At 39.0% G+C, this 26,595-nt stretch overlaps 1 protein-coding gene and 1 long non-coding RNA gene across 5 annotated transcripts in view; one reads left to right on the top strand and one right to left on the bottom strand.

Moving 5' to 3' along the window:
- Positions 1-2,481: 2,481 nt before the first annotated feature.
- On the bottom strand, positions 2,482-4,337 carry LOC131984626 (uncharacterized). The gene is made up of 3 exons (XR_009395579.1): positions 4,199-4,337; positions 4,021-4,066; positions 2,482-2,622 (listed from the first exon to the last, which is right to left on the bottom strand). It is a non-coding gene; the product is annotated as an uncharacterized LOC131984626 (long non-coding RNA).
- Positions 4,338-15,392: 11,055 nt separating this feature from the next.
- sema4ab (sema domain, immunoglobulin domain (Ig), transmembrane domain (TM) and short cytoplasmic domain, (semaphorin) 4Ab) overlaps positions 15,393-26,595 on the top strand; it is a 28,145-nt gene continuing 16,942 nt past the window's right edge. For 2 of the 4 annotated variants that reach the window (XM_059350590.1, XM_059350587.1), the window contains exons 1-5: positions 15,393-15,540; positions 23,069-23,277; positions 24,753-24,913; positions 26,195-26,254; positions 26,475-26,573. In XM_059350590.1, the coding sequence (XP_059206573.1) occupies positions 23,154-23,277; positions 24,753-24,913; positions 26,195-26,254; positions 26,475-26,573 (444 nt within the window). In that variant the 5' untranslated portion in view covers positions 15,393-15,540; positions 23,069-23,153. Of the gene's footprint in view, positions 15,541-15,634; positions 15,691-23,068; positions 23,282-24,752; positions 24,914-26,194; positions 26,255-26,474; positions 26,574-26,595 lie in introns of those variants that run through there. The other 2 variants (XM_059350589.1, XM_059350588.1) reach the window with 2 other exon arrangements.

Below are 26,595 nucleotides of genomic sequence, written 5' to 3'. Positions count from 1 at the left end.
GCATTTTATTGCAATATATCACACCAAGGTTATTATAGTTAACGAAAACTAAAATTGAAAAAACATTTTCGTTAACTGAAATAAAAATAAAAACAAGAGTTTTTTAAAAAAACGATAACTAACTGAAACTGTATTGTGTGGTTACAAAACTAACTAAAATGATAGTGTAAATGTCCTTCGTTTTCGTCTTTGTCAACTTTTTTCATACATAATTCAGTGTTTCTATTTCAACATGCAGGAACACATGGTAAATATGTTTACTGAGACTGGGATGTCTACACTTCAACCAGAATACAAAACACCTGGAACTGTAAGAGTTAATAACCTTATTGAGGCTAAGATGGATAAACCAAAGGAAATGAAGGGCACATACCCATTACTAAAAAACTAAAACTAATAAAAACTGAACTAAAACTAAGCATTTTCAAAAACTAAAAACTAAACTAAAACTAGCAAACTCACTCTAAAAACAAACTAAAAGTAACTGAATTTGAAAACAAAAATTCACAACGAAATTAAAACTAAAACTAATGAAAAATCCAAAACTATTATAACCTTGTTGTCTCAGAGCTTTCTGCAGGAAAAATACTAGAACCAACACAAAGAGATAACTATTGTAATCAAACACAACACCAGCATTATGGAGTGATGTTCTCATGCAAAGAGGGAGTACATCCTCTCTTGAGTTTCTTTCCCTCCGGTGTCCCTCGAAAGAATTCTAGATAAGATGAAAACACGTACTTATTCATGACTTTGACCCTTCCGAAGATGTCCAGCTCTGTGTCCTCGTCGTGGTCCACAGCATTCATCATCTGCTTCGATTTGACGTACAGGGCATTTTCCTTCGCAACAACTTGATCCAACCAAATCTGTTTGTTAGTCGGGGCCATTTCGTAGTTGTCAACAGAGCAGCCGTAGAATCCTCGTCGCAGGTGCTCAGGCCAGGGTTGTTCAGTCAGCATGGGGTGGTCATCTCCAACAAACGCTGTGCACAGAGGGCTCTCGGTTCCTCGCGAGCGGCCTACTTCACAACCTATGACACTCATGAGGAAGAGCGAGAAGGTTCTGAAGTTAAACACAGACGGTGAAAACACTGCAGTCATGAAGTAACGACCCCATCTCTCACAGTTGTAGTTACACTGTTGGAACTGGAAAGTCTGTCGGCAGAAGTCGTTGAATTTGGATGCTTTGAGACCTTCTCTTAGCTCCTTCAGGGACAACTCATCCTCCTGGTCATTGAAAGTCTGATGGAAATTTTGAATTTCAGCTTGACTGTCAGTGCTCATGAACTTGCCCACCATACTGACGCTTAGATTTTTACCATTGACTCTGTAAATGCATTCATTTAGAACGTAGTAAAGGTCGGAGGACACATCCTCTTTCGCATTGTACCGTATCTCTACAAGTAGATCCTGAATGTTATAGATGTGCTTGAAGACAATGTTGTCTTCTTCTGGTCCTGGCTCTCTGAGCCAAATTGCTTTGGAAAGGTTTTTGTCTGGGACATAATCAGGAGCACGCCTTCTTTCACTCTCCTCAAAGAACAAACTCCATGTAAGCCCCTCCAGGCAGTCGATAGAAGGATACCTTTTTCGCAACTCAATTGGAACAAACATTTGAGGGTGGCTCGGCCATTCCAGTGTCTGGAGATACAAAACATTTCCCCTGTAATCAGAAAACACCGGCCCTGCACAGCCTGCTTCCACTGTTGTAAGCAGGTCACCTCTGTGGTCCAGCTCAGCAGTGACTCTTCCACTGTGGTCATGAGACCTCCACACTCCATCAGTCCTACTCATTATCTCTCCATCAGAACTAACAGACACGAAGGAGTTGTGTAGGTGGAGTTTTGTTTCCACATTGAGGGACCGAAGAACTTGTAGCAGCTGCAACATGAAGGGCTGATTTTTACCAAGCTTACAGCTGATGAGGCTAATGCTGCCAAGACGGCCAAAAATGCTCTCAGTTTTTAAGTTTGACACAAATCTGGCAAGTTCATCTGGGCCATAACCAGCCAGCTGGACTGTTCCATTGGCAGCAGTGGTGCCATGGCCAACCAGTATGACATTATGATTTCTAGAAGAAAAATCATGGCTTCCCCTGAGAATGTGTAGCACCCCCTTCTGGTACTTCAGCAAGGTTGACACAGTGAGATGTCTCTCAAAGAGGAAGGTGGCTGCCTCAGTCACTGCAGGGTCCTCTTCCATAATAACTATAATCTGGTGGCTGTTTGTAGTATCACCTTCTTCACGAAGGATCATATGTTGTTTGTTAGATATGATTTCAGTCTCAAATACGTCATCGTGGCCGGATCTATAACCGTCTGCCCGGGTGAAATAAGCTGGAAAGGCCTCTCTAATGAGACAATTACCTCCGACACAAGCAGGTACAGTCTGATTAATGGAGCACAGAACATGGAAAGCAGCATCCCAGCTATCAGTGATTCTCTGACACTGTGGCTCTAACAAAGGAGAAAGGAGACCTTCTGTTAACCACAAATCTACTCTTGTGTTCATCTCCCTTGTTAGTGTGGTCATGGTGTCTCTGTAAGGATCAGTTGGCCAACTTCCAGCGACTGCAGGATCAGGGCGTAGAGGTGATGGAATTATTTTCTGAAGATATTCCCTAAAAAAGAGAAGTGATGAGTCAGTGAACCAAACTCACAAGGCCTGAATATAGCAGTGTTGCACTTAGGTTAATCGGGAAAATGTGTAAATTGCAGGCCTATTACAGTAATTACAGGTACATGGAAGAGTTATCTTGGTTATTACCATATATCAGTGGTTCTCAACCTTTTTTCAGTGATGTACCCCTTGTGAAATATTTTTTCAGCCAAGTACCCCCTAACCAGGGCAAGGCATTATTGGTTGGGAAAAAAAGGTTTAAAAACAGAGCGCTGTGCTATCAGTGTCTGATTTATTAAACTTTGGAACTGATAAACACATACAAAATTCAAACATTTGATAAAAAAAAAACTATTTCAAACATTTTAAATGTTAATAATCCATGACTAAATTTATTGCAAATATTTTTCATCACTAAAATGTAGTGATTCAAACTAATGTAGTACAAACAGTGAGCATATAACCATTTAAAACAATAACTGCTACGCTTCAACCACAACTCCATCTCCGTTTTCAAGTGATTGATGCCAGGTGGCATATGACAGGTTGGGTCGAACCATCCTGGTATGGGGGACACTCTGGGTTTTTAGGAGAATTAAATTGAATAGCCTACTGAATACATTTTATGAACTTATACTTATATTTTCTTGAAATATTTATTAAATAATTATTTTTAAAGGATTTTTGCATGGATGCTACTTTTTAAATGTATATTTTAAAATCTCATGTACCCCCTAGGGTACATGTACCCCCATTTGAGAACCACTGCCATATATTGTTATAGATATTGATATCGCCTGTTGTGTTTACATGCGTGTTTGTTTACATAAGAATGTCACCAACATTTTAGCAAACATGAAGCCATATAGAAGGGTCTACCTTGTAATTTGTAAGACATGAGCTTCAGCCGAATGAACAGAAAAAACGGTGATATTTTGCACGCTAAATGCTATCATCAGCATGCTCAAAATTATGGAAGTTGATTAGGGGCAGGTAGGAGAGAAAAATAAAGAGAGTAGGGAAAGAAATGATCTTCTGATGACTTATTGACAGGGGAACATTGAATCTGAATATCTTTCCAACTTTACAGAATCAAGAAGTTGACTATATTCTTGACATTTAGACTTTTTTTTCATAATTTCAACTTTATTCTATTTATTTCAACTTTTATTTCTGCATAATGAAAAAAGGTGGCCCACCTGGCCCAATTTGTAAAAAATGACAATGCTAACATTCTAAATGTTTAGCAGTTAATGTTTTACCATTTCCAAAGTAGGCCTATTGGACAAATGCATTCACACAATGTAACATATTGAAGCCGTTTCCTGTCAGAGATAACCTCAATAGTTATATCAGGTAAGTCACATAAAAGCAGCTCTTGCATCATGCAATGTCTCACCTGTTTCCTAGATTGGAGTTGATTGGAGACCTCTGAACAGTTTGATCTGTAATGACAAAAAGAGCTAATGGATAAAAGCTAGTCTCTAACGGCCATTGCACTGGTATTTAGTGTAAAATGCTGCTCATCTGATGATCAGAATAATGCCGACAAAGTTAAAAAAGTGTAATGATCTTACCAGAATTCACTCCAGCTGCCAAAGACAGCTGAAAGATAATAACACAGAATCCACAGGGCGTCAACATGGTTTCTCTGCAGAGCCACTGAAGTGAAGATCACTGTGTATTCACCAGGCTGAAGAGCTTCAAGCCATATCTCAATCCAAATTTGGTTAGATAAGAATGAAAATGACAAAATAACATTTGACTGTACAGCCCATCAGTTAAACATTACAAAACTGCAGGCTGTGAACATTTCTGTTGGACTGCTTCGCTTTACTTTCTGTATTACAGTGAATTATTCAATTGTAAGTGGTTTGACTGAATATATCTTACAGAAAGCTATTCACACATCTTAGTTTAAGACTGTTTAATCTGGTCTGTGACCAGCGCTTTAATAGCTGCAGGACTGAATGGCTGCTTGCCTATGCTGGCTCTCCCCTCCCCTGTGCAATGTCATAAGTCTGTTCATGTTGTAAAGTGTATTGAGTATGTGCTTATGTGGCCAAGGTTTTTCTTTTTGTTTTTTTCCCTCCCCTCTCCTCATGTTATGCTGTATTTATTTTCTTTCATCCCTGTCTACCTGTCCACCCCTTTGTCATATTTTATGTATGTTAAGTACTGTATACAGTGGTGGTTCTAGACCAATCTTACTGTGGGGGGCAAGGAGGGGCCAGTGTTTTATCAGAGGGGGGCATTAAAAAACAGCAAAGATGATATTTAAGCATTCAAAACCTTTATTTTGGCTCATTTAAGTCTATTTGGAAGATACAAATACATTGATTGAAACGATTAGACTTACCAACAACAGTTATTTTTGTACGACAATGACATTTCTCATTTTTGTGCACAATTATTATTATTATTATTATTATTATTTTAAGTGCAGTACAGTGAGCATGATCTTTTTTTTATTTACACAAGCTTTTATTGCACAATTAAACTATTACACAATGTACACGTTCTGGGTTCCTTTTGTGTACAATGAGATATTGTTTGAACAAAAAATATGTTAGAATTGTTCCGTCGTTCATCGTTATAAATTGATTGTTTTGTTATTAATTTGACACAGGGGCCACAGCAGGGGCCAAGGGCTTCTTCACAGGGGCAGTGGCCCCTGGAGGCCCCTGTGTAGAACCGCCACTGACTGTATATGTTTGGACGGGTTGGTGGCTAATTTCGTTGTCCTAGTACTTGTTACTCTGTGTAATGACAATAAAGGCGATTCTGATTTTGATTCCGATTCTCTCTAATAGGTCCATTTGTACAATCTAATGCAATATATATATTTATATATATTGCATGATATAGAAAGACTGACCTCAAATGTGAATGAATGAAATCATCAACTAAACATTACCATTATACACTTTATAAGGACTCAATCTGTTGCTGGATCTGGATGCAGATTTTGACACAGGCTCCAGACTGACAACAGGAACTGTGTAACTGTGGCAGCCATGCCAGCCCATGCTCACATATTAAATAAACACATCCCATGTGATCCACCCAGGAGTGTCACATAGTGGTGTACCTGTAACTGAATACGTTGTTTAGGAAGGCACAATAAATGACATGAAAACATATTTATCCAACTCAAGGTTGCTTACTATTATTTAGGGGGGGACATGTCTGTTAAGTTTCTATTAAATAAGTCAGGCATACCAACTCTGAACATTTTAGTTGTGCTGCTGTGTCTATAAATCACTTTAAAAAACCCTTACATCAGATACTGTGATATCTGTCACCAAAACATTAACGATGCCATAGTTATTTGACATCACAAGGTCAAACATATAAACTTATTGATATGTGGGCTCAGTGATATGCTTTTTCTCTAGAAGGGCTTTGAATTCAGCAGTCATGGAGTTCAACAAATCATTTACGTGGATTTTGAAGACATGGGGGGATTGGAGTGTTATAAACTGCAGATTGTGGCAGTTATAATGGTCTTGAGAAGTTAAGTTGTAAGAAGTTAACAATTGTTTCTAGAAGAACACCAAGGATGGTTGCACATGCTGCCACACAGCTCCTCAGTGCAGAGGAGGAATTGTAATTAACTGTATTTGTACTTATAATGGCCAGGTTCCATTTGGAAGTAGCGACTGGACACCGAAAAAAGTATTTAAAAAATATGTTTATTTACAAAGTCACACAAAAAAAGGTAGAAAGTGGACAGCTAGGCCTCAGAGGAAGCACCAGTCGAGGAGTGACACATGGAAATGCTCAGGCACAGAGCAAACAAATGAGCAGGCAGAGCAGAGTCACAAAATTACCTGGCAGCGCCCTTAGCCATGCCCTCCTGCCACACACATGCCCTGCATGAGATGAAACAAACAAGGGAGGGGAAAGACAGCAAGCAAACCACAATGTGTACTATACTCAATGACTGTTAAAACGTTTTTTAATAGTCGGTGCAGTATAGGCACACAAAATATGGCAGATAAAGTGTTTGGGGCAATGACCACATCATATGTTTGGCTCGTGGTCTTAAATATATTCAATATATTGGACAAGAATGTTGTCAACTTGAGAACCAAACCAGAATATGTCGATTAGATTCGCCGATGATGGTTTATGAAGATTGCAGGCGTCACTGAAATCAGGATACATGCCAATTTTTGGACTGAATTAGCCACATATGCAAGAGAAACATTTCTAAAATATGGTTCCACTGTTCATTAGATAGGTCTGTTCCAAGATCCAGTCAGCCATTTTTGGTTTATTCAATTCAAAGAACTTTATTTTTCTGTTAGGAACTTCACATGTGGAGGAGCAGCAGGGTTTGTCCATACCCAATAATACATATAATAAACAAACACACACACACACACACACACACACACACTAGACATATGGCAGATAATAAAATCTTTGCTGAGCCTAGTGAATAAATAAGTTATTAATACCTCCATAGTAGGGACAATAAATAATAGTTTTTAAAAAAAGAAAAGAAAAAAAAAGAGCCCAGGTATTAAAAAAGAGAGGAGAAAGTTAAAAAAGCAATTCAAAAGTCTTATGGATGCCGGGACAAAGCTTGACAGGGCTCTATTTGTCCTAGTGCAGGTGCTCTGTATCTGTGGGCTGGAGGGTAAGAGGCAATACTGGCTGTGTAGTAGGTTTAAATAAAGATGATTGGACTGGCCAAGGCAATGAACTCACTAAAAGTTGAGATGGCGTTTTTTCGGTTAGGTTCCATAGTTAGTAAGACATCAATCCAGGTTCCAGGCAACTTTATTTTTTATTTTTTACAAAGTCTCTCATTTGTAAAAAGAGAAAGCAGTGAGAGTGGCAAATTAAATTTTAATAAAAGCTCAGCAAAAGATTGAATACAGTGATCTGATAGATCGTTAATAACTTCTTAGCCAGGAGCGTCAAACAGCCCAGACCAGAACCAATCCGTCTGAGGGTCCAATACGGCCCACTTGATGATTTTGCGAAATGTGTGAAAATGACAGAGAAGTCATTAATTTTGTGTTTTCAGTGACATGCACTATTCCTATCTGTCCAACTGGGGTCACACTGTCCTAACAGGAGTAATAGGCACTGTGTGGATAAGCTGTTACAGATCCCACGAGATTACAGATCCTGCATGCTTACGTACAGACTATGTGACACAGCACTGTCAGGATAGACTGTTCATAAATAAATATTTCTTCACAGATGTAAATGGGAAAACAGTGCACTTTGTGTGCTCACTGCACCTATAATATAATAATAATAACTACATATAATATTCGGTGCCACTATCAGAGTCCTCATGCTGAAAAATAGAACAGACAACTGAGAGCAGGGAAGATAAATTAATTGTTCCCTGAAAAAATGTAATTTACAAACATTCTATGCATGCACAAACTCACACACACACACACACACACACACACACACACACTACATTATCTCATTTATTTTATGTGTGTGGTTGTTTTTTGATTCTGTGTTTGTTTATTTTTTAACTTTTGTGGAATACATAACTTTGCTTAATTCTTGAGGTAATATTCCATTTAAAAACCTTTAGGGGTTTTCTTCAATCTCACCAGCATAACATGCTTCTTTTTTTCTTTTGTTGTGTTCTTTGTCTTGTTATATTGTGCAATTATTCAAATTAAAGCAATGGTTCTCACATCCCTTTACTAGACCTTCCGCATTTCTGCAACAGGAGAGGCTTGCAGTGCAGCATTTTACAAGCAGTTGTTGACAGTAAGGGGATGTTTGGGAGCTAATTGTTAGACAGCCTGGACGATGCTGGTGTGCCAAGAAAATCATGCCTTTGAGCTTAGCTTTCTCTGGCAGAACTGGAAACATCTGTGGGTATTGTGCAACCTGCCACCTGCAGTAATGCTATTGAAGTTAGATGTGAAAAGTTCCTTGCAACCACCGTTCATACAGCAGCAATAGAAAGTGTCTGGTCTTTGACATTACTTGTCAAATTCTAAATTAAGGCAAAAAGAGATTATGTGTAAACTCACTATGTGACCTGAGTTTCAACATTTGACCATTTATTCAATTACAAACTAATGTTAAGTTGTTAAACACATAGAAGAATAATCTATCCTAAATAACTTAAAAATAGACCAATATGCACACACACACACACACAAACACACACACACACACACACACACACACACACACACACACACTTGCATTCCAACTGGATGGGTAGAGCCATGGGATGCCAGACTCTGTGTTAGTCTGCATTATTATCTTTTAACTTACAATACAATCCACTACTACTGTGGTTTATGATGCCACTTAGCCTGCTAAGCCCAAAAACCAGCAAGAGTGGCCTGTATCAAAAATAATTTAACACTCGCTCAGACATAAAGGATGGTGGTTATATGGACCCAGAAGGTGGTGAGCTTTAAACACTCCTGAAAAGGTGTGCAAAATAACCATGGCCTATTGTGTTCTGCAAAATATTACAGTGCACCACGACACATACTGAAGAGTTTCCAATATCTTCTGTTTGTTTTCACATGATGTTTACAGGTTGTCCATACGTCCCATTTTTGTGAACGAAATATCTCAGGAATGCAATGAGCAAATTTCTTCAAATTTGGCACAATTTAGACTCCATTTAGACTCCAAGATGAACTGATTGAATTTCATCTTGGAGGTCATAGGTCAAAGGTCAAGGTCAGTTGACCTCACGTGTCCAAATCTTGTGAACATGATATGGTTAATGGACCTGCACTTATATATCGCTTTTCTAGTCGCTTTGCGACCACTCAAAGCACTTTACGCTACAGACTGCACTCATTCACCCGTTCACACACACATTCATACTGGTGGCTGGACTACAGCCAGACCAGTCTAGTACCTGTACTCTTTTTCTTTGAAGCCATGCTGTTGTAACACAAACAGAATGTGGCTTGGTATTGTCTTCCTGAAATAATTGTTACATATGTTATATGAAATCATTTTTACTTTACATTTTAGTTTGCATTTATGATTGTGTCAGCCACAATTTGTATCCAATTGTAAAAAATGTGACCTTATCAATGGCATTAAAAAGTCTATGACCTGGCGCCTTAACCTCTAAATTTTGTCAACTTTGAGTTTCCCTCCCTAGGCTAGCCTTCAACTCCAAATTTCCTGAGATATTTCTTGGGTGTCCAGCCTCTAACAAAATCATAATACATGCTCATTATGCACTATTAGTAATTTCTGTAGGCTAATTTAGACTTGGTAGGCTGTTTTATCTGTTATGTGGTTTAGTACCAGTAGGTCCTACTGCCCTTACTTTTTAACTACGCAATGTTTGACTTGTGCTTTTTATTATTTAATCTCTTTTCTTATCCTGCTGTATCTTATTTTATCTTATTTGTATTTTTATTTCTATTTCCCTGTTTGATTGACTGTTTTTACTGTTTTCAATTGTGTCTTGCTGTTTTTAATGTTTATGTAAAGCACTTTGAATGACCCTGTGTTGAATTGTGCTATACAAATAAACTTGCCTTGCCTTGCCTTATCTTTATTTCAAGGCTCACAATAAGGTTTGCGGCTCCATCCCAACAATATTTCTCTTCTTTTTAGCCAACAATGGCTCTTCTGTTAGTAAAGGTTGCCGACCCCTGGCCTGGATGGTCCTTGTTCTCTTTAGCCTGGAGGGTTCAATATCCATAACTTCCAAAAACAATTTGAAATGTGATCTCATCAGACCACAGCGCTTTACACTTTGCATCAGTCCATCTCAGATGAGCTCAGGCCCAGAGAAGTCGGCAGGATATATTTATTGTTGATATCTGGTTTTCTTTTTGTATTTACGTTTCACACAGTAGCCCAACTTTTTTGGAATCAGGGTTACACTTTATTAGAATGCCTATTACCTTCAGAGCCATGGAACATCATCTTATGAAATGTCACAACCATGTTTTTCTAGTCAGCTGTCTCATACAGTCACCATGGAGCAGATGGCAATATACTTGTCTGATGATATGCTCATTGTTCAGCATCAACCATGTGCCACTTGCTTCATGTTTGATACTGGGAGGTGTACAGCCTGCTAGCACATGGCTGTTTCCAGGTCACTGCTAATCCTTTCCAATCTTCTTTTCTCCTCATTAGCAATCTTACCGACTCCTTTCCCTGCTCACTCACAATGAAGCCTGTCTATGACTAATTCTGTAGAAGTCTAATTTTACACGCCATAGTTTGAACCGTTTGGTACTGGAATTACTGTTGAATTCTAATCTGTGATGGTGTGACACTACAGGGAAAACAGACATTTGGATCAGAGGAACTCGATGCTGAAGCTGGATGGAGAATAAATAGAACTGGATTTAAGAACAGCCAAGAATGGACCGTTTTAACAAGCAAAATCTCTGCTTGTGTAAAGTTGTTGTGTATTCTGATGCGATACCAGTTTTTTATGCAAAGGAGGCTGAGCAGATAAGATAACCTGGTGGGAGCCTGTGGAGACAAACATCAGGAAATTATTCCGCAAAATATCAACAAAAGAATCAAGTCAAAGAAAAGAAAGCATCAGGTAAATACACTGAAGATTTTGGTTTTAACCCTTGCAATAACCTTTCATTCTTTAAAAACACTTTCCCTGTTGTATGATTGTATTACAAATGTTATGCCAATACCTCATGACAGTTATTAGTGAGTGAGAAAATGTGATATAAAATATTTTAGATGTGTTTCGATTTTGTTTTGAAATCTTGTGATCAGTGGGTTTATGTCGTCTGACAGTGAATTTGTTATAGGGCCTGTTTTTGGTCACTGGGGTGGAAGAGATAAAATACAGAAAAAAAAACTGCAGGTTTGTTTGCAGATCATGCAGGTTTTATTATGTAATACTGCTGTATGCACAAACATGGCTGGACTTACTTATAGGTGGGTCTCTTTTTAACCTGGCCAGATCACCATGGCAACTTCTGCTAACCTGGACCTGACCTGGTCCAGATTGATTTACGCTCAAAGGTTGGGATTGAAATCAGTTAAAATGTATTTTACATTAATTATCTCTGGAAATAGTGTCACTGTAAAGTCATAATCAGGACTTTGTAAACATTGTCTGGTTTGATACCAGATACAGATGGATGGATCATTAAGGGTATTAAGGAAGGTCCATGGTTAATGACTTTGGAGATGGGGAATTGATCAATGAGTATGGGTGCTTTGGGACTCCATGTCCATGTCCCAGGTGGAGAGCCAAAGTCTTTGACAAGGGGCATGTCAGGATTGTGCAATGCACCTCCAGTTGACCACTCTTTGATATCTCTTAGAGGTCCACAGAAGAGGAGCTGACCCTGAGCAAGTCCATATCCATGTTCTGCTCTTCCGTTTGGCTGTTTGACTACTGATGGAACCTCAAGGTGAGGCTGGTGGGGCCCAAAGTCAGACACAGTGCCTCTGGGGAGGACATGTAGGTGGACAACATGGTGTTCTGCTGTCTCTTTGGCAGTGGGAAGACAGGGCAGAGGAATGAAGTATGCAAAAAAGTTCTACAACTGACAGAATGACTGTGCTACTTTTGGAGGAGGGTTGACTGGTGACAAAGTCAATGGATAAATGGGACTAGGGTCAATGGGGTACTGGCAGTGATTGGAGACCCACTGAGCTTTGGTGGGAAGGCTTGTATTGGGAGACAATGGGATATGCAGTAACAAACTCTTGTGTGTCTTCCTTTATGGATGACCAAAAGACCACTGATGAAGAAGGGCCATGGTGACAGGCCAGCTGAGAGGATTCCCCCCATTGAAGTACCTGAGAGTGGTGATGATATGGGACAAACAGATTTGATAATTGAGATTTTTTTGGCCAGTCCAAACTCCAAAGGGAAGATCTGACTCTCCAGTCAATGTCTCCACATGGTTTTTCGATTGTTTAGCGACAGTGTCAACTGGGAAGTCATATACGCGGCGGATTAATATGGGAGAAGGGAAGGAGGCGCCGAGATGGAAGGAGCAGAGCTGCTGTAACAGCATGCACAACAACTGCTGCCGCCGCTGCTAACTGTGCACAGCTTATTGTAAACAAACTGGCATGCTAACTGTACACAAAGTGTTCACTGCTAGTCGTAAAACAAACCGCCATCACTAACTGTGCACAGAGTGTCCGGTGCTTGTTGTAACCAAATAGAGATCGCTAAGTGAACACATACTGCTGCAGCACATACACTGTACTGCAACAGAGCTAACTGTTAGCCTGTTAGCACTGTGCCACTGTGCACCTTATTCCACAATGCTGGACTGCACTATGAAAAGGCAGAAATTACGTCTTCATGGGATCACTATTAACGCCCTAAGGCAAAATAGCCAGCACAGATCTTTCCAGCAATACAGAACATTTGTGGGACTGCACTATGAAAGGGGCTTATGTTCGGGACTATTTGCTACTTCGCCAGCTTTTAAAAATGATGCATGTTGTCGTGGCATCAAGTCCTATGTCACATCCCACTTAGCATTCTATTCAATCAGCAGCCAGGCTTTTTCAGGGCAGAAAAATGGCCCTGCTCTTTGACAGGGCCAAAAAAACGTCCGGTTAAACGGCCGCTCACATTCAAATTAGGGGCGTTTCAGCGAGGGAGACCCACCTTATTCCGGTATATTCGACTATAGTGGAAACACACCTCATGTTGTAATTCCTTGAAGACGTAGAAGAGGAGAGTGAGAATGGGGACAGCATCACTTGAGCACCTGAAACGTTCTCTCAGGGCAGGGAGACCCTGAGAGGGAGCTTTATTTCCACAATGGGGAAATTCAACCTCTGCATTTACCCGTCCTTTTACACAACAGTGAACACACACCATGCTAGGAGCAGTGGGTAGCACATTACTACACCCTGGGAGCAGTGGGGGGTTAGGCCATGGACTGCCCAAGACAAAAGAGGGCTGGGAGAGAGGGCTGCCATGGAGCAGTAAGTCTGGATAAAGCCTCTGTAGAAGTCAGGAAATCCTAGGGACTCCATGAAGGTGTATGCAGGATGCGGGTTGAAGGTTTCTGTGACTGCTTGGTCTGCAGACGCGTCCATCTGGATGCTTCCACATCTGAGCATAAACCATAAAAATGAAACTTCCTGAATATGAAATTCATACTTCCCTGCCTACACAGAGTTGGTACCAGAGTAGTAGCTACCCACAAATAGTTGGTACCCCAGTAGTCTCTACAGATACCTAATCATATGACCCCGTAGGGGCGTGGAAAAGAATAGAATAGAATATCGTCCAGGTAAACAAAGCCACATTTCTTAATTTCCCTTCAGCTGTTCTCCACAGTTTGGTCCAGTTTTAAGGTGGACACCCAAGAATAGTGAATAATTCAGTATCCGATTAAATGTCTCCCTCTTTGTTCCTGAGTTTTGTTAATAATAATGACAAAAAAAGTGTTTTTTTCACAACATCATGATTTCACAGTGAAGTTGACCTTTGACCCTTTGGATATAAAATGGCATCACTTCATAATTTCTTCCTTAACATTTTATGTGAAATTTGTGGCGCCAACGATGGTTAATTTTTTTTCAATTTCACTAACTATAACTAGTAAATATTGAAGTAAGTAGATTACTTTTACGTGAACTGGAAGAGATCGGAGACTGATCCTGAGAAAATGAAGGCTTGCTATAGTGCACTTGATGCATTAATTGTATTTATAACTGGCAGCCAAAAAAAACAAGCATGTATGATCCATTGTCACTTCGATAATTGAGACAAAGAACAAGATTTCTTGTGGTGACACTTTTAAAATGAGCCATGGTGAAAGTTTACCCTAACATATTCAACTAGAAAATTTCCTCTGGGGAAATTCTGAAAGGGCCACGGGGGCTACTGCCGGTGTGTGTACACTATGATGAGATTCTTCGGAGATTTCAAACTATGCCCTTTAACCTCAAAATGTGTGTGTGTGTGTGTGTGTGTGTGTGTGTGAAACGTGTATCTGGAGGAGTGGGACCAGTGCTCGGTGCGATTGCCCCGTGGCCAGTGGCGGTTCTACACAGGGGCCTACAGGGGCCACTGCCCCTGTGAAGAAGCCCTTGGCCCCTGCTGTGGCCCCTGTGTCAAATTAATATTTAAATGATCAATTTATAACGATGAACGACGGAACAATTCTTACTTATTTTTTGTTCAAACAACATCTCATTGTACACAAAAGGAACCCAGAATGTGTCCATTGTATAATCGCTTAATTGTGCAATGAAAGCTTGTATATAATAAAAAGATCATTCTCACTATACTGCACTTTCAAAATAAAAAAAAAGTAATTATGCACAAAATGAGAAATGTCATTGTCGTGCAAAGAGAATTATTGTTGGTAAGTCTCATTGTTTCAATCAGTGTATTTGTATCTTCCAAATATACTTCAATGAGATTTTCAAATGAGCTAAAATAAAGGTTTTGAATGCTTAAATATAATCTTTGCTGTTTTTTAATGGGCCCCTCTGATTAAACACTGGCCCCTGCTTGGCCCCCACAGTAAAACTGGTCTAGAACCGCCACTGCCCGTGGCCCTAATTATGTTGACTATAGGATGAAAGTTAGTTAAAAAGTTGTCTGATTTCTGTAAACAGAAACACTTCAAAGATCCCATCTGCACCCCTGTTACAGGGGGCTAAACAGATTGTGCTTGGGGCTTTAGAGGGCTTATGAGCGGCCCTGCTGTTTGATGGCTGTAATGTGCGGGTCCGCCCTGTAGATGGAGGCTGGAGCCTGCGGGACCTTCAGATGGGAGGAGGCTCGGAGGCTTTGTTGTTATAGTAAAGGCTCAACCGCGGTCAGCGTTTTTTTTTTTCTGACCGGGTCACGTTTCTTCTGTCCAGTCCCCAGCGGCGCAGACAGTTGGGCAGAAAAAGAAGGATTTTCTTTAAGAGAAGATCGGGAGGAAACTGCTCGGGGAAGGAAACCGACCGCAGAGATGTAAGATCGCTTTAACTCTGTCACATTTTACATCAGATGTTTGAGTGCTGCGTGTCTCTAAGATTTACAAAATGACGACTGGTTTTAGTTGTACGGCGCCCTGTTGCACAGATAAGAAAATGACTCCCTCTCAGTACAAGACCCATCAAGGTAGAGCAACAGTTACATTAACTTGCTGCACGTAAAACATGAGCACGTCACTGTGATAATGGACGTCAATGTTTTGTAGTGGTGTTAGCAGCAGGATTTGAGCCTGACTGCCCCACGTGTTAAGATCACAGATACCTGTTTACTCCTGCTGTCTGAGCCCTGATCAAACAGCTTTCTAAGCTGTGGTCTTCTACGCACTTTGTGTTCAAACATTAGTCTGCTCACAGTGACTACACACAGTGCAGCAACATGTTCATGGCACTGCTGAACAAAGAGCTAAGAAAAAAACAACAGAAACATACAACACACATTGATTTATCCATGTTTGTTACTGAAGTTGTAGAGGATGGTGATTGAGCACTGAACCGAAATTGAAAGGTGCTTCAAATATTAGTCTCACATGTATGTCAGTAGGTTATGTTCAGAAATGCATTGAGGAAATCTTTAAAAATTAAATGATCTGACTGCAACACAAAGTCCTCACCTCTTTCTCTGTGCTGATCGTCATCATGGGGAATGATGAGCAGGAGACATCAAAGATCTCAGTTTACCTTCACTTTATTACAATATGTCTAGAAATGTGCAGTTTACAGAGTCTCTGGGTTCAATCTACACGTCCCTGACATGACATTAGGCTGGTCAGTTCATGAAGGCTAGACACAGTCTAATTTCCCTAAAAACCCAGTTTTATAGGCTAACAGAGGTTTAATTTAAAAAAAGTAGGTTGAGCTCTCCAGAAGTCACCTCCTTTCAGTCCATTGATTTGTCAGTTTAATCAATATGTGGACACGTCATGTCAGCAAGCAGAGAAGACAGTTATCTTTCTGCTCAGCACACTATATCTATGACCTGACCTGCAACAAACATTCAATTTCATACATACATTTCAAAACACAAACTCCTGCCTTGATATGACTTGCAGAGATATTATTGGAGACACAGATTTTGCAACAAACAATATCCACATAAAATATATATTTTGTGATAACAGAATCTAACTCTAAATAGGGCAGAGGAAGTTTAAGCAGATGGAGTAAATGCATTTAATTTAATCATAGTTTAAACACAATATTAGCACATGATCATTGTAGCAAAGCATCTTGCATGATTAATCTATAAATGTACAGAGAGAGGGCACACACACAGTTGGTGAATTATGCATGCATAGATAGTGACCTTGTCAATCAGATAGTGACCCCCACCCACAGAGACAGACAACAGAGACAGAATAACAGATAATTCTAACTGCTACAGGAGACAAAGTTTTCCTTTTTTTTAAAGGGGACCTGTAAGTCAGGAGTGGGTCAGTCTTAACATGAGTGACATGCTGCATATGAACATGCATGTGCTGTATGTGGCATATGAATTGCCAGCCAAAGAGCTACATAGACTGCCAATAGTCAGCAGTTTGACTTGACAGTGAGTAGACTCATGCATCTGCTGCTGACATGTCATTTTTTTAGTGGCACCTGTCAGTAGATCACTGCAGAATAGAGAGCAAACGAAATTACATATTTTTCTAGGCCAACCTAGAGTTGGCATTGTGATTGGGTCAATTGAGAATTAGCTAATGGGATTTTTGCATTGGATTTTGGATCATTGCAGAAAATAAGCTCCGTGAAAAACACATGTGTCTGATGCTTATTCAACAGGATAATCTTCCCAAATGAACACGACTTTTATTATGTTTGAAACGTTAATGCAGCCGACAGAAGTAAGAGCTAACCATTGGTGTTGAGAAGCTAGAGAAACCATAGTCTAATACATCATACTTTAACCTAATCTACAATCTTCAGTAGTTAGCAAGCGCACTGAAAAACACAATGAGTGAGAGAGTTCTCGTCCATGTCCATTTTGATGACGCTTAATGTCCCTGACAACCTCGGTAGTCTCTTTTAGCCACTTGTTAGGAACCGCCTATTTAAGGACATGTAAAAATGCCTAAATTCACAAGTGGGGGTATTTTCTAATGTATTTTATGTCGTACAACAAAACGTGAACATATCTTAAACTCTGTTACCCACAGATCTTATTTCAGACATCTAACCAAAAACCCATTCAAATTCCTCATTGAGTTTGAGTGGATAGACGCTCAAGTGCTAACGTACTTCCTGGTTTAAGACTCATTCCTGTGGCGCCCTATAGTCAACTGTGGCATATCAATAATCCATTTGAAATCCTGACTTCAAACGCAGTGATAGATTTATATGGGCGTTTTTTACAACAACAAATGGTGTAACTTGTTGCAATAACTAATGAAAAAAATTACATTTCCACAACATTTTAAAATACAACATGCTGATCTACAACTGATAGCTTAAGCTAAGTCCACAGTGTGGACACCATGATGTCTGTGTATTGTGTTGCAGAGATATCTACTAAAATTAGCATGCTGACCAGCTAGCCCCGGCCTCAAGAGAGTTAGTAGCCCCTTTCATAGTGCAGTTCCGCTATATTGCTGGAAAGATCTGTGCTGGATTTTTTTTAGGGCGTTCATAGTGATCCCGCAAAGGCGTGATATTCATGACCATTCATAGTGCAGTCTGGCGTCGCGGAACGAGGTGGGAGGAGATGGTAGTGACGTGCAACAGAGCAACAGCAGCGTTGCACAGTAGCAACAGGTGACACAGTTAGCTCTGTAGCTGTACAGTGTGTATGTGCTGCAGCAGCATGTGTTCACTTAGCGACCTTGTTTGTTTACAACAAGAACTGGATAGTTTGTGCACAGTTAATGATGCCGGTTTGTTTATGATCAGCGGCAGACGATATGCACAGTTAGCGATGGCGGCCGCAGTTGTTGTGCAGTTGCAGAGCTGAACAGTTATTTGAAGACTGTCGGACTAAGTGGGAGGTGTGTGTTGGACATCACGCACGACGTCAAATGTTCCGCCTTGCTGGGATGGCTCGTTCATATTGGTCCTGCTTCCAACAGTCCCACCAATTTTCCTCCTCTGTGACTACCTCTAGAGGCAGAACATTGGTAGGATCATTTGATCCCGGCATCCTGCTTCTGGCGCGTTCATAGTGGAGGTGAGACGTTACAGAGCCGTAAATGTCCCAGTATGACACGGCACTATGAAAGGGGCTATAGAGACAGACAACCACAGGCGACCCTCTTGCTGTGAGGCGAGAGTACTAACCACTACACCATCGTGTAGCCCCCCAAGCCTACATGTGGCCATTAATTACAAATTGCACCTTAAATGTCACACAGACCGCAAATAAGTTATAGCAATATATAAGCAATACATAAGCATTGAATTGACGAGTGAATATGCACTTTGAGCGATACACAGCAGAAGCACCTGATATATTTCCTCTTGCAGACTACTAGGTGTTTGTGGATTGAAGCAGTCTGTCTCTGCTGAACACCTCTGTCCTGAGATGTTCTGAGAACATTCTTCAAACAAGCAGCAAAAGATTTTCTGTCTTTGTTATGAATAGCACACCTATGCTCTTACCAACTTAAATGACATCAAGTATCGACATCGAGTATTTAAGCAAAATAGTCGTTCTAGTAGAACTAGAAAAGAGCGTTCAGAGGAGTGCAGAACTCCAAGTGTGTCTCCCTCTTTCCCCACAAACAAAGAGTGGAATCTCACTCAATTGTCCCTCCTGGTAGAGCCCCGTGTCGGACTGTTGTGTTGATCCGGCTCTCGCTGGATTTCGGTGCATTACTGTTTCTGCTTCCAACCACACCACAAACATTCTGACAATCCACACACCCTGTCTAATGGAAGTACTATACAACTGAAAACGCTGCCACCGATCAGCGGCTACTTGTGGTATTGCAATGAAAAATCCCCCTGCGCGCCAGAAAATATTTTGCCAATAGATCACCATTATAAAAGATGTCTGTAAAACAATCGACAGGACACCTTGAACTGCAAATAAGGTCAGTTATAACTCTATATGTTATAAAGTTGTTACTCGTGGAGGTTTTATATTTGTAAAACCTCCCTTGAAACAAGAAAATAAATTTACAAAATCTGTGACATTGTCAAAATGTGAAGCTAATGAGCTGAGCAGGAACCCGTGGGAGGAGCCAGCAGAAGAAACTCTACAGTGGGCCATATGCTGCAAAAGTAAATTCAGAAGCTATAGGATCAAATCCAGTGGTGGAAAGTAACTAAGTACATTTACTCAAGTACTGTACTTAAGTACAATTTTGAGTTACTTGTACTTTACTTGAGTATTTCCATTTTATGTAATTTTATACTTCTACTCCACTACATTTTTAAGGTGAATATTGTACTTTCTACTCCACTACATTTATCTGACAGCTTTAGTTACTTTCCATGTAGATATTTAACATTAAAAACATACATTTAAAGTGATTTGACATTTGTTGAAATTAAACCTCATAACAGTATGTTAAGAAGATAAAATTAATCCTACCTTGAGAAAATTAAAATGCTGCTTACATAAATGCATCAATAACAATAATCCAATAATATATTTGGAATATATATTAAACAATCTGAGTGCGTCCATTCTACATAACGAGTACTTTTACTTTTGATACTTTAAGTACATTTTGATGCTGATACTTTTGTACTTTTACTCAAGTAAGTTTTGAATGCAGGACTTTAATTGTAGTGGAGTAATGTCACAGTGTTGTAGTAGTACTTTTACTTAAGTAAGAGATCTGAATACGTCTTCCGCCACTGATCAAATCTCATTGGACTGAATATGCATAATCTTTGGGTCTGGTATCCAGTTCTTATGATGCATCCGTTGCCATGCCCAGTCTTCTGTCCCCCATTCGTTTTCTAATTTTGTGTTTTGGTAAACAACAGCCCGATCTGCATCAGTAAGAGTTCAGGCGGAGTGTGATACTGGTTGTATCACACTGTTCTGTTGTGTCCAAGTGGTGTTTGTGAAAAGAATGTCACTCATCCCAGATTGGTTTTTCTTTGGAGTGAATACCTAGACAGGAATAGAACAATGCTTCAGCACATTCTCTTTGGTGGATTTAGTTTTTGCCAAAATACAGAAGGAATGCTTGGATATATTCAGAATAGAATAGATTTAATAAAAATAGGTCCGTTTTTAAATGTAAAGAAATATTGACTCAAGTCCTCCAAGTGTTAGAAATGGGGATCTTGCAGCTGGTCCTCATTAGAAAAAGTATATGTATTTGTGCTCTTTTTGGTCTCAACACAGGAACAGGATTGGACAGGAGTGAAAATTAATTCTACTCTTTTTACAACCAACCAGTGTTGGAAGAAGTATTCAGATCCTTTACTTAAGTAAAAGTGTTAATACCACACTGAACAATTACTCCACTACAAGTAAAAGTCCTGCATTCAAGACTTACTGAAGTAAAAGTACAAAAGTATCAGCATCAAAATGTACATAAAGTATCAAAAGTAGAAGAACTCATTATGCAGAATGAACCCACTCATATTGTTTTATATATTCCACATATATTATTGCATTATTTGTATTGATGCTTTTATGTAAGCAGTGCTTTAATTTAGTAAAAACAGGGCTCATTTTAACTATTTAATATATTGTTATGAAAAACTCCAAATTGATCATGTATTTTAAGTTAAATCTCGACCTGTAAAGTGCCTAAAGCTGTCAGCTAAATGTAGTGGAGTAAAAAGTACAATATCTGCCTAAAAATTGAATGGAGTAGAAGTAAAACGTTACAAAAAATGGAAATACTCAAGTAAAGTACAAGAACCTCCAAACTGTACTTAAGTACAGTACTTGAGTAAATGTACTTAGTTACTTTCCACCACTAGCAACCAACACACGGTAAATTATTTATTTGATAAAGATTTATTTACTTCTATCTGTAATCATACTACTGCCAGTTTAAGAAAAAAAAACGCAATGCATTCTATGTAGTGATGAACTCACTTAAACAGCTTTAGGATATGTCCAGATGCAATCAAAGCTTGAAATTATAGGCAACGTTGTTCATCTCAAACACATTACTTGGAGCCTTGCAAGACTGGACTTGTGATCACCTGATCCCATGATTTTCACATGATCTTGTGATATGACAAGAATCCAGCTGCTGTGCAATGTGAATGCTAGGGTGGCTTTGTAAGTACAGTCTATGAACAGGCTTGTGATACCTAGCTCAGATGTTTTAATGAACACCTGCCCTGGGAGAGGGTACCGGTTCTCCTGCTAGGAAACATTACAATTTGTTGTTTGGGAACCACATTTCCCCCCACAGAGACAATTCTACTGTGACATTGGGGTGGTTGACGTGAACTCAAATTCAAAGTGAAAAAAAGAATAATTCAAAAATATATGTCAAATGACATACAATTATATTCCCTTATATGTGAATAATTCAAAACTGAATTTCTAATTCTTCATATATTTAGCATATTATTAACTTTTGGTGTGGTAGTCCTAAAATGTGTCCACCGGTGCAACAAAATAAAGAATGTCATTATTTAATTCAGAGAATGTTGGACAGATAAGATAGATAAGCCCAAGGCATATTAGTTATGAATATTTTTTATCAATTTACATTATTTTCAATGATCAATCAATGTAAATTGATAAAAATATTCAGATCAATACTTAAACTGCGTTGTACCAAAGGACTACCTTAAGACGACCAGTTCCAATACTGCACGGAAATAGTAATATTATGAAAATATTTGAGACAGAAGTGATCTTGTGTGCAGTCCACCTGCTCCAGAGATGTCTTCTGTCCTTCCTGATTCTGGAAGGACCCCTCTCAGTAATGGGGTGGTCACATTAATGCCTGTTTTATATCGACATAATGGCGTTGCTCCAGGAGGACACCAGTTTTGCGGACAAAATGTAATGTGTCATAATAACTCTACATAGGGACCTTAACACTTATATCCTCTAGATTCATTAAGTAAACACTTGTATGGCATGCATTCAAGTATTTTAATGTATTTAGATAATATTCATTAAATTACAGTTGTTTTAAGATAAGTAATGCTACCTAGGACAGTTGCACCGGTGGACAAATGTCATGTTCAAAACAGAATATTTGCATAGTTGAAGAATGATACTCATTGTTTGCAGATGGATTAGATGTAGAAGAATGAACTGCATATTAAAACATTAATTTTAATGAAATATTATCAAATTTTAGTAATATTTGTCACTGGGAACACAAAAATTGAGCGTCACGTCAACCACCCATTGGCAGTTGAATAATCAGGGTCAGGCCTAATTTTAACATAAATAATACATCAGTTAAATACTGAAATTAGTCGTCAGTTGGTAATCTGTGGTGGAGCACAGAACACGCATTACAAACCGAAGGTGTGTCTGTCTGCCTGTCTGATGGTCTGCCTGTCTGATGGTCTGTCTGTCTGATGGTCTGATGGTCTGCCTGTCTGATGGTCTGCCTGTCTGCCTGTCTCAGATCCAGTGATGGTCTGCAGTAGGAACCAGAGAATGTGGCTTCAGCTACGATCCCCCCCACTTCTCACGAGTCTTTGACACTGTGGATGAACATCAGACTCATTCCTGCTGTAATGGAGAATCCCAGCCTGCTGTCCCTCATTGTGGCCTTGCTGGGTTTTCTGAGCCCATGTCTGACAAGACTGACTCCCAGAGTCTCCTTCCCTAAGGGTAAGTAAGTAAGTAAGTAAGTAAGTAAGTTACCTTTAGAAAGTCTTTTCCTTTATCTTGATGGCAAACTTAAAAGTGCTTAAGGCAGCAATGGGCAGAGATGAGAAGAAGAATGTTAACAGCACAACAAAAGCTGTGTGAATGTTTTTGAATTATACAGTGCATTGTGTTTTGTCATTTTTTGCCTAACAATGGCATTATGGATAATAAGTGTACTGTGTCTGTGTTGGACAGTGTACCAGTTGTTACAAGTTGTCCAATCTGTTAGAATTGATGGTTTATCAGAGTCTGCATTTTTTTATCCATGAAAAAAGATGACAACACTGCTGTTGCCTGTTAAATCATCTGTCTACATCTATCGCAACATGGACTTAAATTCAACTACTTGACTAAGAAAACCTAAATGACAACAAATGCTGAACAAATATTATTTCTTTTGACCTGCGCAGTGGTCAGACTCTGCAAGTAAAATAGTTGAGCTGACAACTGAAAACCTGTGTCGGCCCACTTTTGTCCACACAGAAAATTGATCAGGCATCAGTAATAGAAGAATTGGACAGAGCAGCAGAATCTATTTATAAAATGTTATAAATTCCCATCTGTAGTAGCCTTGGTGGTTTAAGTCCACTTTGATGGCATTTGAGACACCAATACACTACATAAGAGTTTTTACACCTATGAAGGAAGGCTTCTCATCAATTGATGGCAGAAATAATCTCCATGTCAACACTTTAGAGTGAAAGAGCAGATTGAGTACAACTCCATCTAGGGCTGGGCGATATATCCATCTAAAAGATATATTGATATATTTTTAAAAGGGATATGGAATTAGACCATATCGCATATATCGATATAGTTCCATTTTTTTTCTTTCTTTATATATAAATACTGCTCTTACTAGGGTTTGTCATATTTAGTTTTTTTGTAATCTTCGTTATTCTTTTCCCTTATAAATATATTTATTTCGGAAAAAGATTGGCCTATTTTATTTCATAGGCTGTTTTTATTTAAGATGTTTTTTTATTTAAATGTGCACTTTATGGAGCTTTGATTTAAAAAAAAAAAAAAAAAAAAAAAAAGAAGAAGAAAAGGTCCTGTTGTTATACAGTATTTATATTTTAATTGAATAAACAGCTTCAATAAAACTACTCATGACATGTCATATTTGACTTTGACTGAACATTTGCTCTCACTTTGCGATAATAATTGTGATATATATCGTAAATCGATATTCAGCCTAAATATATCAGGATATGACTTTTGGTCCATATCGCCCAGCCCTAACTCCATTGTTAACATGCTACAAGGTATTGCACCGGGTCTATGCACTTGCATGTCTTTTATTTAAATTTGAATATTGTTTGTTGGTGATATCGTACTCCGACTAATAATAATGGGCTACCAGAGCATATCTTCTGTGACATAGTCAGGGGTGTACGTTACTAATTCCAGTGTTAATTGGTGTGAAACAACAGGAAGTCCTGGGAGACACCTCACCCGCTTCAGTAGCCATGATGTCAGCAACAGCACCACGCTGCTGCTCAGTGATGATGGAGACATGCTGTATGTCGGAGCCCGGGATGCTGTGTTAGCACTGGATGTTAGCCACAAGGACTCCATCATACTGAGGAGTAAGGTGAGGAGCCACCACTAAAATCTGAAGACAGTCATCAGTACTTAACCCATAAGAACCCAGACCCAGTAATCCTTAAAGGAAAATATATGGGGGATATACCACAAACCAAGTCGACCACATAGAACACATTTATGATGTTTTTAAAAAAATTCTACCAAATGTCAAAGATCTGTGATGTGACAAAAATGTTACATTGGGCGTATATGGTATTTGTGTTCATAATATTTCTTATTTTAAAATAAACCAGACACATTTTCTGCTTACAGAAACACAAATTTGCCTTTTTCTCTGCATCTCCATAACATATATCAAAATTGTGACAGGAAATATGGTCAGGAGAAGTGAAATGCAATACAGGACACCGTATTAACCCATTGACGCCTGAAACGCCTGTAAAACCTCTGGGTGATTTTAAAATAAGCCCCTAAAACCTGAAGTTTTTCTTGAAATTCAGTAGAAGTGTCAACGCTTCTACTAAATAATAGATTTTTCAGCCTCTGTAGAAGATAGAAATGAAATTCAAAAAGTATTTGAGAGCTTATACAAATACTACAAAACGACGTAAACGCTTTCCAGGCTTCAATGGGTCAATTGGTTAGAATTGTTAAATGGGTTTAATCTTAGATTCTAGAAGATTAAAATGTTTGTTACAAGGCTGTCACCATGGGTTCTTATGGGTTAAATGTCTCACTTTCCCTACATTTTGAATGTATTGAAATCAGACTAAAATATTCTACATTTTTTGATTAAATGATTTGTCAACATCAGTCCAGTGACTGTCTGTATGAGAAAAATGAAATTGTGTAAATGGTCAAAAGACCAGGGTTGAACAGATAAAGTGAGTAGCATCCCTTTAAATATAAATAGATATAATAGAATATAATATATTTATATCTATAAATAGATATAAATAGATAAATAGATAATAAATAGATGTTTTATTGATTTTATTGTTATGGTTATGGTATTGACATCAACCTGCCAAAGGGACTAAAGATGGAAATTAGCTGTTGGCTATAATCTTGCATATTTACATGTATATGTTCATTAATATGTATTGTCCCTGTTTTAATTAAATAAACTCAAATAAACTCAAATAAAAATGTGACATTAAGCTGCTTTGTTCTTATGAAATGACCCCCCCTCCCCTCATGTCTGCACAATAATTCCAGCTTTTAATGGAAAATGTAACATTTGAAATGTGTTCTGAAGTTTTCAATATTCAGCTGCAGCTTTTGCCGAACATTAATGTAAATCTCAGTGGCTCTTCTCTTCTTTCAGTTGGACTGGAGCCCTTCAGAGAAAGACCTTGAACAATGTTCCATGAAAGGCAAGAAAATGGCAAGTAGTAGATTTGTACTGATGTGCAAAACCTGTGAACTCATTAACTCGTCTCGACTCAACTACCAACCAAACAAGCCAAGCTGCCAGTCACACAGCTACCAGAGACTCCCTTGATATTTTTTTTATTGTGAAGCAAAAAAAATCCAAGTCATGCACTGCTTGTTGTACTTTTTGGCTTTCCAGAACCATCTCACTGGATTTCCTTTGTTTATTCTAGGTCGACTGTCCCAATTTCATCCGTGTACTGCAGTTCTTGAACACCACCCATATCTACGCCTGTGGAACATTTGCCTTCAGTCCCCGCTGCACCTACATTGTAAGTTTGTTTACACAGACAT

This window comes from Centropristis striata, chromosome 14, assembly GCF_030273125.1.
Source record: "Centropristis striata isolate RG_2023a ecotype Rhode Island chromosome 14, C.striata_1.0, whole genome shotgun sequence".
Classification (NCBI taxonomy): domain Eukaryota; kingdom Metazoa; phylum Chordata; class Actinopteri; order Perciformes; family Serranidae; genus Centropristis; species Centropristis striata.
The sequence above is the reverse complement of the archived record's forward strand: the minus strand, read 5'-3'. Positions and strand labels throughout refer to the sequence as shown.